Source organism: Microcaecilia unicolor, chromosome 11 (assembly GCF_901765095.1).
Source record: "Microcaecilia unicolor chromosome 11, aMicUni1.1, whole genome shotgun sequence".
In the NCBI taxonomy this organism is placed as follows: domain Eukaryota; kingdom Metazoa; phylum Chordata; class Amphibia; order Gymnophiona; family Siphonopidae; genus Microcaecilia; species Microcaecilia unicolor.
In genome coordinates, this window is record NC_044041.1 from 83,569,964 (window position 1) to 83,583,384 (window position 13,421).

Consider the following 13,421-nt stretch of genomic DNA (forward strand, 5'->3'; position numbering starts at 1 on the left):
ACTGTTTTGGGATCTTGTCAGGTAACCTGGATTGGCCACTGTTGGAAACAGGATACTGGACTTGATGGACCTTCGGTCTGTCCCAGTATGGCAAAGCTTAGCTCTGCAGGACTCCAGTGAACACAATATTGAAGCAATACCCCCTCTGCTAGCAACAGTGCAGTTGGAGGACTCCCACTCAGCTTAGCGGGAACAGTTCAAGGGGAGGGGTCTGATTTGTCAGTGGTTTTACTCCCATTTTGAATCTGTTGTGAGAAAAGTTATATGGGTGAAATTGTTAGTTCGCCTGAATGCATTGAAAATATAAGACCAAACCTGTTTATTGGACAAAACAAACATGTCTTGCCTGCCTTTTGAGCCTACACTCCTTTTTATCAATACACCCTGTTTCTGCTAACACATCACTTTGCCCCCCCCCCCCCTTCAGACCACCACTGTAATGCAATCTAGGAATCATTTGTACATTCAGGCAAGATCGTCTATTTGATTAGATCAGGGATGAAAAATCTCAAAAAGTAGAAAAATATCCACTGATCCAAAATCAATGCACAATCTAACAGCAGCCAATACTTGTTGCAAAATATAAAGTCTTCTTTTAATTTAAATAACACTATTCTAAACACTACTCCACTAAATGTAAATGGAGGAAAAAGACCTCGGCAGGTCTGCAGCAGGGGCATAGCTACTATGGGGCCATGGGGGCCTGGGTCCCCGTAGATTTGGCCCTGGACGTCAGACTCAGAAACAAAAAGAAAGAAGAAGACTTCGGCTGGTGGGGGTTGGGGTCCCCCGCCAGCAAAGGTAGCAGACGGCGATGGCAGGTTGACGGCGGGAGAGGGGTTGAGAGGGTCGTCGGCAGGGGGGGGGGGTCAAAGTTGTTGGTGTCGGCAATGGCAGGGTGGTGCAGAGGGGGGTTGTCGGCAGTGGCGGGGTCGGGGGCACGGGGGGGGGGGCTAAAATGTGCCCCCTCACCTCGGTTCTGGACCCCCCTCCTGCCGAGTCTGGCTACGCCCCTGGTCTGCAGCATTCAAAATCAAAGTCAGTAATGCTATATGGAAGCCAGTTGTAATCATCAGTCAAAAAAAACCTCCAGTGCATATGACTCGGGGGCCCCTTTTACCAAGCTGTGGCAAAAGGGGGCCTGCACTGGTGTGAACGCGTGTTTTTGTCGCTCAGCGAGGCCCCCTTTTACCACAGCCAGTAAAAGATAGGTCTTTCTTTTCTTCAGGTAATGGTCGTGTGGCAAGTGAAGCACTTACCATGCAGCCATTTCGGGGGGAGCCCGGCGGTAAGGGCTCCCACACTAACCCAGCAGTAACTGGGAAGTGCGTGACACTGCCTGACTACTACCACCACACACTGGTGCTAGTATGACAGAGGGCAGGGGGTGGGAACTACCGCTGGGTTGCTGCGGTAGCCTGGCAGTACTTCCTTTTTAGCGAGTGGTAAGTCTGCATTGGGCTTACTGGTGCTTTGCAAAAGGGCCCCTCAAAAACTAATTCCTTTAAAAATACAATCTCGGTATTCTTCAACTCAACAATCCAATAACTGTGCTTCTGTCATTCAATATCCAAAGTAGGTTCTTCTACTGCTTTCAATTACTGCATCAAAAACTTTGGGTATATATACCAAAAATTGACTAACAGCGATATGCAGAAAAACGATTGATCAAAGCACTTGTAGCAGAACAGGGATGGGCCACCATGGTCCTTGAGAGTCACAACTCAGTCGGGTTTTTCAACATTTCCATAATGAATATACATGAGATCTGTTTGCATACAGTGGAAGCAGTACATGGAAAAGAATCTTGTGCGAATTCCTTGCAGAAATCTTGAAAACCCGAATGGGTTGTGGCCCCTTGACTGTGGTTGCCCACCTTTGGTCTAGAACACACCTCCCCCAAACTAGCCAAGAAACGTATTGTTAGCCTAATACAAAGGCACCCCTTAATGAATCAGGTCCAGTTCTTTGTCGTGTTATTGACTTCTGCATAACTCTCTCCATACCCTGCCCATGCTGGCATTAAACCTCCTTCAGTACCATCTGTACCTGTTCAGAAAAAAAAAGGAACAGCTATGTTTTGTTTTTTGTCTCCTGGAACCTTCTTGAAATCGCCTTCTTTTTCTGCATTGCAGCTGAAGTTCTCCACTGGCCCTGACCTGCAACCTTTTTCCTTTTGAAAATGGCCACTAGGCACATGGCTGTATATTCAGACATAATAAATCAGAATGACTACTTCTGAGGAAATGTAACGGACAGAAGTCTCTTTGCAAAATATGTTTTTAATTTCGTTGGCCTCAGAAGCACTATGTGTACATCCTGGGATCTGTAACTCTGGGCAACGTGAAATTTGAGCTATATGGCTGTGGCTGCAGTCTGGAGATTTTGTGCCTTTATTGAAGGGTTGTATAGCTTGTGGGTGGGTAGATAGATGAATCATAAATGCAGGCTGAAGGGGCCAAGGCTGAGGGTGAGAGAGTCACAGTTTTGAAGCAAAGTGCAGTTTGTAGATTAGTAATCCCCACTGCCTTATCGTGCACCAGTGCATGGTATGCATGACATGACATCTGCATTAGCATGTGATAACGCATTAGGTATTATATTGTGCTCTAAGTGGGATAAACCTCTGAGCTGATAGGACTCAGAGGCCAGAATACCAAGCACCAGATCAGGAAAGTTCGTTCAGTTCCATGATGGTCTTGGTGACTGGATCACCGGGTCTCTTAGGACAGATTTCCACTCCTGGGCTGGCATGGTGCTCTTTGAGGAGGTGGAGTATTAGCGGCCTTGTCTGAGGACCCCCCCCCCCCCCCCTTCATTGATAGCTCTTTTCTAAGTAATCCTGATACTGAGTGAAATGTTAGCTGCAGCTTGGATATGAGGCAGGACTTGAAACAGTGGACCACTGGTATTAAATCCTTTCTGATTTACCTCTCTCTCCTCAGGTCACTGGGAACAGTGAGTACTCGGACCCATTTGATGTGCATCAGGAATCTGTGGGAAGCACAGAGGAAGAGCAGGGACAAGAGAGCAATGGTTACATTGAACCCTATGAGGCTCAGCGGGCCATAACAGGTGAGGTGTCGACCCAGGTCAGTCTGCAAAGGAATGCCAAGAGCAGCCTGCTCAGAACCCCATCACTATCTGGCATAGTAGTCAAAAGCAGAAAAGGCGAACTGCCCGTTCAGTCTGCTCAGTGATCCCTGTTCACTGCAGGGCTATAATGCAACTGTAGAAATCTGACCTCTTGGCTGTGCCAGTCAGATTGAATTTTCTTCATTCTAAACTCTCCACTGTTCCGGATAGATAACTGCACAACAGTGGTGTAGCCACAGGTGGACCTGGGTGGGCAACAGTAGCACATGTTTAGTGGTAGCTGGTGGGGATCCCAAGCTCTGCCAGCTGAAGACTCCCCCCTGATGGTAATGAAAAAAGTTTTCAGCGCATGCTTGCTACAGACTGCCAAGGTGGAAAGAAGCGTTTTCCTGCCAGCTGAGATTTTTTTGGTGGGGGGGAGGGGAGAGAACACACTTGGTGCCCATCCACGTCTTGCCTAGGCTGAGATTTTTTTGGTGGGGGGGAGGGGAGAGAACACACTTGGTGCCCATCCACGTCTTGCCTAGGCTCACCCAAAATCTGTTGTCTAGTTATGCCCCTGCTGCACAAGATCCCATTCCTCAGCCCCCCCCCCCCCCACCAGACTTTACCACCATAATAATCTAGAGACCTCTACATCTAAGCAACTAGTCTTCAAAGTCTATACAGCCTTTCTGGATCCAGAGAACATTTAAGGAAAAGAGAGCTCCTGGCACAAAGGAGGAAATGTGCCCTTTGCAAATACAGCCATCTAAGGGGGATTCTTCAACATTAAGTCAAAGTACCCTCCCCCCACCCCCGGACTGCTTCTTCTGCCCCTTCTCTTTGTCATCTCAGAAGAAACTGGAACTCCTGCCACTTGATTCTGGTCCTGTGCTGTATCGGGGGACCAGGGGCATAGCCACGGGCAGGCCTGGACGGGCCCAGGCCCAGCCACTTTTGTTCCAGGCCCGCCCACCCTAACTAGCCCCAACCCAACCAGTGGCGTAGCTCTCCCAAGCGAGGCTCCAATATTTTCCTGCCTCTTCTGCCCGCTCTCCCCGTTCGTGTGGTCTGCTCACTTTTACTGCCCTGAAGCACCATTCTCCCTCCAGCACCGGTGATTCCCATAGCCAGTCTTCTGCCAGCGTGCGTCGTCGGGGCCTCTCCTTAGGCACGTCCCACCTACTCTGCAACTCCTGTTTTCCGCAAAGGTGGGACACGCGCCTGAGGACAGGCCTGACGACGCACGCTGGGAGAAGGCTGACTATGGGACTCGCTGGTGCTGGAGGGAGAACGGCGCATCAGGGCAGTAAAAATGACCAGACCACGCGGACGGGGAGAGCGGGCAGAAGAGAGGGAGAAATGCAAAACTCGGGAGGGGATGGAGAAGGGAGAAAGCGCTGCCCAAGACCAGAGTGGAAGTGAACCTATCCAGTCCAGTGTAAGCAAGGTAATGAAGCCAATTTGTAATCTGTTTCCACTTTCCACCCTCCACCTCCCCCGCGCAGCCGGCATTTCAGTTCACTCAAAACAAAGCAGAGAAAATTTTGTGCCCACCTACTTTGGGCTCAGGCCCATCCAAAACTGGCTATCTGGCTACGCCACTGCAGGGGACTAGCGGGTGGTGCACCCCATCTTGAGTGCCATCCTGTGTCTTGATGAATGACAGTATGGATTTTGTTTCAATGTATTTTTATGATATGCGTGTTTCATCATATTTTGCCTAGGATAAGATAGGCAGGTTTTATGTTAAAAAAAAAAATCAGAGAGAGAAGTGAAGAAAGACTTGGGTATCAGTGGAAAAATGAAAGAAGCTGTGTGCACATTTGCCACTCTTTATGTTGTGTGTACTTTTCTGCCTCTGTATGTAATGGTTCTCTTTTACTTGTCTGCGTGTGACTTAACTCTTCATGTGCTTTCTATTCATGTGCCCTCCAGTTTCTGCATGACGGGGCATGTGTCTGCTTTTCCCTTGAAGGCTTTCTTTGTGCACCTGCACACATATGTTTTTTTTATTTCTTTATTAGTATCGGCCCAATATTCAAAATGATTTAACTGGGCAGCAGAGACTCCTAGGTAGCGGCCTAAGGGATTCCTGGGCCCCCTTCTCCTGAAGGTAGTAAACCCCAGACCAGGCCTCCCACCCCACCCCATAGACCCCCCCCCCCCAGGCTTACCTTTTTAATCCTTGGTGGTCTGACAGGGTCCTGCAAGCAGGAACTATACCCACTCGCTCCTGTCCATCATGGCTGCTTGCACAAAATAGCTGCCACATCCCCTAGTAGCAGTCTTGCAGTATTCACTAATACCAGGAAGCCGCTGCTAGGGATCATGTCAACTATTTTGTGCAACGAGCTGTGACAGGCAAAAGAGAGTGGGCACCCTACCCATAGGACCCTGGTAGACCACTTGAGATTAAAAAGGTAGGCCTGGGAGGGCCTATGGAGGTAGGAGGAAAGGGGTGCGTAGTCTAGGGTAAACTGCTTTTCGATGGTGGAGAGAGGGAGGGGGATTGAGATCATGATCAGGGGAGGTAGGGAAATACTTTTTACTTATGTGTGTCCTGGCTGAATATCAGCAGGAACCCGCTAAGCTGTGGGTGGCCTGTACATTTTGAATTAGCCACAGATTATTCAATGCCAGTGTCCACACATGGTCCAGCATTGAATATCCAGGGCTAATCCTGCCCACAGCGGTTAGTGCTGACTGCCGTAGACTGAATATCAACTGACATATTTTTATACCACTTTCCTGATCAAAGGTAAATCACAGTAGTGTATATCTGGTTGTCTCTGTGCCTCATTTGATGAAATATCTCCACTTGTATTGTCTTCCCAGAATTTAATTGGAAAAGCGAAAGACAGGGGCGCAGAGTGAAGAAGTTCAGGAAAGGGGTGCAGCTCTATGACACCCCATATGAGGAGAATGGTGGGGGAGAGTCAGAGTGTGAGAGCCCCATAGGCAGTAGGCCTCGAGAGAGCCGTTTGCCACAGGATGACGAGAGGCCAGCAGATGAATACGACCAGCCCTGGGAGTGGAAGAAAGACCATATATCCAGAGCATTTGCAGGTACCTGTCCCTTCTGCCTGTTACCCATGCGAGTCTCCTTCCTCAGGGCGGAGAACAAGCGGTCAGAGAGAGGCAACCTCTGGTAACTTCTTGAGTAAAGAAATTGCCTGTAGAAGCGATTCATCTTCTGATAGATTAAATAGATTTTCCATTACCATATAAAATACTTTCTCTCTCCTCTTCTCCTGCCCCCAGTCCTGGCGTTCTCTCCATGGCTATTCACCATCTCTTGTTCTATGTAATTGCTCCTGATCCCCTGTAAAATGATCATTTACTCCATGTGTAGTGCAGCCTGCCGAGGTTCTTTCCACTTGGGTCCTCTGGGAGTTCTGCCATTGGCTGGTAATATCAGCCGTGAAAAAGCTCTGCAAATCTCTTAATTAGATGGCACAATGTACTTCTGTCACTGATGCTTCCCCTCCTCTCTCTCTCTCTCTCCTCAGCTCTTCTTCCCCTTCTCATTCTGCCTCTCCTTGTGCTTTTTGCTTTTTTTTTTCCTCCCTCTCTCTCTCTCCCCTATAGTTATTTTCTGTAGCTTCTACTGTCTGTCTTTGCCTATCCTTTTGGCCTTTTCTCTTGTCTGTTCCTTGACCAGGCTTAATTGTAAAGAGTTCATGACCGTAACAGGCAGCTGTGTGGGTGCTGAACACCCTCAGTGTTCAGCAAGCTCGTTCGATGTATCCAGGAATGGGTAATTTGTTCTGTGTTTAGCACCCCCAATCACACTGAAATGTTGGTGCACCCGGGTTATCGCGTTAATGCAATCATCCGGGTCCCGGCACACAGGAGCAGGAGACGACAGACTGAAGGAGGAGCAGTCGGACAAAGGAAGGCAAGGGGGCGGCAGCCCAAATGTGGGGAGTGGCCCGAGTTGGGGGGGTGTGGCACAGCAGCCTAGATTTGGGGGGCAGTCGGCGGCCCTGGCGGTTTACAGTCTAAAAACCAAACACATAAGAATAAAAAAAGAACTACAATTCCTGATAGGAAAGAGGACAATACATTCAGTTAGACTCATTCAAATACTTAAAGCTGGGTAGTAGATGCAATGGTGATGGAAGCGGAGAAAAAACCTAAGCAGAGTCAAAGACTTGGTGAAACAGCCAGGCCTTCAAGGCAGACTTGGATTTCTTGAAGGACAGTTCACCCTGGATATGCAGAGGTAAAGAATTCCAGAGAGAGGGAGCAGCACAGAAGAAGGTGTGGTGTCGAGTGGATTCTATTTGGGCAAACCTAGGACTAGGGATACACAAGTGGTGATCACTAATAGAACGAAGTAGTCTAACCGGGCAGTAAGGAATAGTAAAACTGGATAAATAAAGGGGGAGAAACAATCAAAGCGCCTTGAAAGCAAGCATAAGGGTTTTGAAAATAGTTTGTTTCTCAACAGGCAACCAATGAAGTTTGATAAATGGAGAGAAGACATGATCAATTTTCTGTGTGTGACATAAGTTTCATACTGGGTTTTGGAGCGATTGCAGTTTCATTAAATTACATTGGGAGCATCCAATCTAGACTATATTGCGATAGTCCAATCTGGTGACAAGAAGAAGTAGAGAAAGAATAAGAGTGAAATGTCTCATGATCAAAATCTTGTCAGCAGTGGCGTAGCCAAGGGTGGCCCTGGGTGGGCCCAGGCCCACCCAGTAGCAGCACACCTATGATGTGGCTGGCAGGGATCCCCAAGCCCCACCAGCTGTACCTTGTAAACAGCAAATCTTTTCCTGCAGCGAGAAGCAACTGATACATACTGCTCGCACCGGCCCCACAGCCTTCTCTCTGATGTATTCCCACCTATGTGGAAACAGGAAGTTGCATCAGGGAAGGCTGTGGGGCCAACATGAGCAGTGTGTATTAGTTGCTTCTCGCTGCCAGTGAAAATCTATTTAAAAGGTATGCGGAAGAGGGGGATGTTTGAGAGACCATATGGCATGCAGGCCAGAGAGAGAGACCAAATCACTTGTGGGACAGGGCAGAGTTCTTCTGCCCACACATCTTGGGCCCGGACCCACCCAAAATTGGGTGTCTGGCTACGCCCATGCTTGTCAGTTTTGGGAAAAAAACGGTTTTGCAAAGATTAGAAATTTGTAAGGAAAAGGTAAGTTGGGAACCAAGAGTGATAAGAAAAGAATCTACAGGTGAAATAGTATTTCCGAGTAAAGTAAGAGGAAGGGTTGGGTAGAAAGACCACCAGTGAACCTGCAGGCCACTGACGGCGGTTATCTACAGACCTTCAGCACAAATGGAGAAGCTAGACAAGGATCTGATAGAGGATATTCAAAAGATTGGTATGAAAGGGGAGGTGCTCCTTTTGGGAGATTTCAACTTGTCTGATGTGGATTGGAACGTCCAAAGTGCCTTGCTCAGACAAATGGTGAAGGAACCCACGAGGGAAGGGTCGATGCTAGATCTAGTGCTCAAGAATGGAGGAAGTGTTTAATATTCGGGAGGGTGCCCACCTATGTAATAGTAATCATCACTCGATATGGTTTGATATGAGGGCGAAGGTGGAGTGTGGACGCACAAAACTAAAAGTACTGGATTTCAGACGTACTGATTTTGATAAAATGGGGGAATACCTGAAAAAGGAGCTGTTGGAGTGGGAAGGCGTAGGAGAAGTAGAACATCAGTGGTCAAAGGTGAAGGCTGCTATAAATATGGCAACTGTTCTTTACACGAGGAAAGTAAACAAAAACAAGAGAAACAGGAATCCTATATGGTTCTCCAACCAAGTAGCTGAAAAAATAAGAGCAAAAGAGGCTTTGTTCAAGAAATACAAAAGAACGCAACGAGAGGCTCACGGAAAAGATTATCGGATTAAGCAAAGAGGGAAATATGGCTAGCGAAAGCGCGAGCAGAAAAAAAATTGCTGAAGATGAGAGGTTACAAGACCTTTTTCAGATATAGGAGAAAGGAGAAAAGATAGGAATGGAATTGCGAGACTGAAAGATAATGAGAATGGTTATGTGGAAAGTGAGGGGGATAAAGCGACTGTCCTAAACAATTACTTCTCTTCGGTGTTCATGGAGGAAAATCCTGGTGAAGGACCGAGGTTGACTGCCGATGGAATATCTGGGAATGCAGTGGATACTGCGCCATTTACAGAAGAAAGAGTTTATAAACAGCTTGAGAATCTGAGTTTATAAACAGCTTGAGAATCTGAAGGTGGACAAAGCTATGGGGCCAGATGGGACACATCCCAGGATACTGGGGGAGCTCAGGGAGGTCCTGGCGGAACCTCTTAAAGATTTATTTAATAGATCTTTAGAGACGGGAGAGGTTCCGCGAGATTGGAGACGAGCGGATGTGGTCCCTCTTCACAAAACTGGAGACAGGGAAGAAGTGGGAAACTACAGACCAGTAAATCTCACATCGGTGGTAGGAAAAATAATGGAGTTGCTGCTGAAAGAAAGGATAGTTAACTTTCTAGAAGACAATGAGGGGCATAATCAAACGGGGCGCCCAAGTTTTCCTGAGGGCCGGGCGGGGAAACCCATATTATCGAAACAAGATGAGCGTCCATCTTTCGTTTCGATAATACGGTCAGGGACGCCCAAATCTCAACATTTAGGTTGACCTTAGAGATGGTCGTCCCTGGTTTTCGGCAATAATGGAAACCAACTAACACAGGGGAGAAAATTTGTGGCCCTGTGGAGATTGTTTGAAGAGTCATTGTCGCATTTTCAATGTGATAGAGTGTTAACATCCAGTAGTTTGAACATGATAGAGTGTCAATATTCCGTAAATAGCACGGCAGCATAATATGATGTGCTTTATTAATCATTGATTGAATGATCGCTTGATTAACAAGGGAGGTTTAGAGGGAAAAGTGAATGTGCAAGTGATTCCCGGAGGCAATTGGGCAAATTCACTAAGGTGTTGAATGAGAGTGTATGTGTATACATATACATAAGGTGATCTTTTGTATATAATGTGAGTATAATGGTATTCATATTGGGGAGTAGAACTAATTGTCTCAGGGAACATGTATCCCAATAAACGTGTTTACTAACAGTAATCTTCTCAATGTTGTATTTATCCACCGTATAGAAATTTAAAGTAAAAAAAATAGTATTAGAAAATATAGGATAAAAAAAATACATAAATCCTGTGAATTATAGCAGTTAAAATGTAATGGCAAGAAGTGCAGAGTGATGCATTTGGGGAGTAGAAACCCAAAAGAGAGATACCGAATAGGAGGGGAGAGGTTAGTAAGCTCGGCTCAGGAGAGAGACCTTGGGGTGTTGGTGTCTGAGTATCTAAAGGTGAAGAAACAATGTGACAATGTGGTCAGAAGGATGCTAGGCAGCATAGAGAGGGGTATAACCAGCAGAAGAAAGGAGGTGTTGATGCCCCTCTACAAGTCGTTGGTGAGGCCCCACTTGGAGTATTGTGTTCAGTTTTAGAGGCCGTATCTTGCTAAAGATGTAAAAAGACTGGAAGCGGTGCAAAGAAAAGCTACAAAAATGGTATGGGATTTGCATTGCAAACCATACGAGGAGAGACTTGCTGACCTGAACATGTATACCCTGGAGGAAAGGAGAAACAGGGATGACATGATACAGACGTTCAAATATTTGAAGGGTATTAATCTGCAAATGAACCTGGAATGTTAGTGGAGATTGGGTGGCGATGCCGGTGTTTGGAGAATAAAACCGGTGCAGGGTGGACTTCTATGGTCTGTGCCCTGATCATGACTGAATAGATATGGAGGGGCTGCTGGAGTGTAAATTTTAAGGGGCTTCAACATTAGCTTCAGGAACAGTGCTGGGTAGACTTTTATGGTCTGTGCCCTGAGAAAGGCAGGGACAAATCAAACTCTGGTATACATGTAAAGTATTACATACCATGTAAAATGAGTTTATCTTGTTGGGTAGACTGGATGGACCATTCAGGTCTTTATCTGTCATCATTTACTATGTCCTTCTCCCAGAGACGTCCAAATCGGTATAATAGAAACCTGATTTGGACTCTCCAACTGCAGTCCGTCGCAAGGACATCCAAATTTCAAGGGGGCATGTCAAAGACATAGCAAAGGCGGGACTTGGGCGTGCCTAACACTTGGACGTCTATGACCTGTAATCAAAAAAACAAGGACATCCCTGACGAACACTTGGATGTGTTCACCCGGACGTGTTTTTATTACGAATAAGGCACAAAAAGGTGCCCGAAATGACCAGATGACCACCGGAGGGAATCGGGGATGACCTCCCATTACTCCCCCAGTGGTCACTAACCCCCTCCCACCCTCAAAAAAACATCTTTAAAAACATTTCGTTCCAGCCTGTATGCCAGCCTCAGGTGTCATACTCAGGTCCATGACAGCGCATGCAGGACCCAGGACCCAGGACCAGTTTTAGTGGGTCCTGCAGCGCACTTCAGACAGGCGGACCAAAGGCCCATACCCCCCCCCCCCCCCACACCTGTTACCCTTGGAGACTGGAGAGGTTCTGTGGGATTGGAGAACAGTGGATGTGGTCCCTCTTCACAAAAGTGGTGATAGGGAAGAAGCTGGAAACTACAGGCCGGTAATTGGTTATTGGAAAAGTAATGGAAGTGATGCTGAAGGAAAGGATAGTGAATTTCCTGGAAGCCAATAAGTTGCAAGATCCGAGACAACATGGTTTTACCAAAGGTAAATCGTGCCAAACGAATCTCATTTAATTCTTTGACTGGGTGACCGGAGAATTGAATCATGGACATGCTATAGACGTAATCTACTTAGATTTCAGCAAAGCTTTTGACACGGTTCCCCACAGGAGGCTCTTGAATAAACTTGACAGGCTGAAGATAGGACCGGATGTGGTGAACTGAATTAGGAACTGGTTGACGGACAGACGCCAGAGGGTGGTGGTTAATGGAATTCGCTCAGATGAGGGAAAGGTGAGTAGTGGAGTGCCTCAGGGATCGGTGCTGGGGCCAATTCTGTTCAATATATTTGTGAGTGACATTGCCGAAGGGTTAGAAGGTAAAGTTTGCCTTTTTGCGGATGATACTAAGATTTGTAACAGAGTGGACACCCAGGAGAGAGTGGAAAACATGAAAAAGGATCTGCAGAAGCTAGAAGAATGGTCTTAAGGTTTGAAAATTGAAATGCAAAGTGATGCACTTAGGGAGTAGAAATCCACGGGAGATGTATGTGTTAGGTGGTGAGAGTCTTGATATGTACAGACGGGGAGAGGGATCTTGGGTGATAGTCTGAGGATCTGAAGGCGACAAAACAGTGTGACAAGGCGGTGGCCATAGCTAGAAGGTTACTAGGCTGTATAGAGAGAGGTGTGACCAGCAGAAGAAAAGAGGTTTTAATGCCCCTGTATAAGTCGTTGGTGAGGCCCCACCTGGAGTATTGTGTTCCGTTTTGGAGGCTGTATCTTGCTAAAGATGCAAAAAGAATTGAAGCGGTGCAAAGAAAAGCTACAAGAATGGTATGGGATTTGCGTTACAAGACGTATGAGGAGAGACTTGCTGACCTGAACATGTATACCCTGGAGGAAAGGAGAAACAGGGGTGATATGATACAGACGTTCAAATATTTGAAAGGTATTAATCTGCAAACGAACCTTTTCCGTAGATGGGAAGGCGGTAGAACTAGAGGACATGAAATGAGATTGAAGGGGGGTATACTCAATAAAAATTTCAGGAAGTATTTTTTCACGGAGAGAGTGGTGGATACTTGGAATGCCCTCCTGCGGGAGGTGGTGGAGATGAAAACGGTAACGGAATTCAAAAATGCGTGGGATAAACATAAAGGAATCCTGTTCAGAAGGAATGGATCCTCAGAAGCCTAGCGGAGATTGGGTGGCAGAGCCGGTGGTTGGGAGGTGGAGCTAGTGCTGGGCAGACTTCTATGGTCTGAGCCCTGAAAATGGCAGATACAAATCAAGGACAGGTATACACATAAAGTACCACATATGAGTTTATCTTGTTGGTTTTTTTCTGCCGTCATCTACTATGTTACATTTGTGGAGGAAACAGCAAGCCCTCCAAAACCCACCACAAACCCACATCTAGGTGTCCCCCTTCACCCGTAAGGGCTATGGTAGTGGTGTACAGTTGTGGGTAGTGGGTTTTGGGGGCTCAGCACACAAGGTAAGGGAGCTATGTTTCTGGGAGCATTTTATGAAGTCCACTGCAGTGCCCCCTAGGGTGCCCGGTTGGCGTCCTGGCATGTCAGGGGGACCAGTGCACTACAAATGCTGGCTTCTCCCACGTCCAAATGGCTTGCATTAGGATGTTTTAGACATGGACGTCTTTGGTTTCGAAAATCGCCGAAAGTC

General features: G+C 47.0%; 1 protein-coding gene across 1 annotated transcript in view; it reads left to right on the forward strand.

Annotated features, from left to right (window-relative positions):
- SHD (Src homology 2 domain containing transforming protein D) overlaps positions 1 to 13,421 on the forward strand; it is a 63,368-nt gene that overhangs the window by 36,297 nt on the left and 13,650 nt on the right. The window contains exons 2-3 of the mRNA XM_030220141.1: positions 2,946 to 3,075; positions 5,917 to 6,147. Of these exons, the coding sequence (XP_030076001.1) occupies positions 2,946 to 3,075; positions 5,917 to 6,147 (361 nt within the window). The remainder of the gene's footprint in view (positions 1 to 2,945; positions 3,076 to 5,916; positions 6,148 to 13,421) is intronic.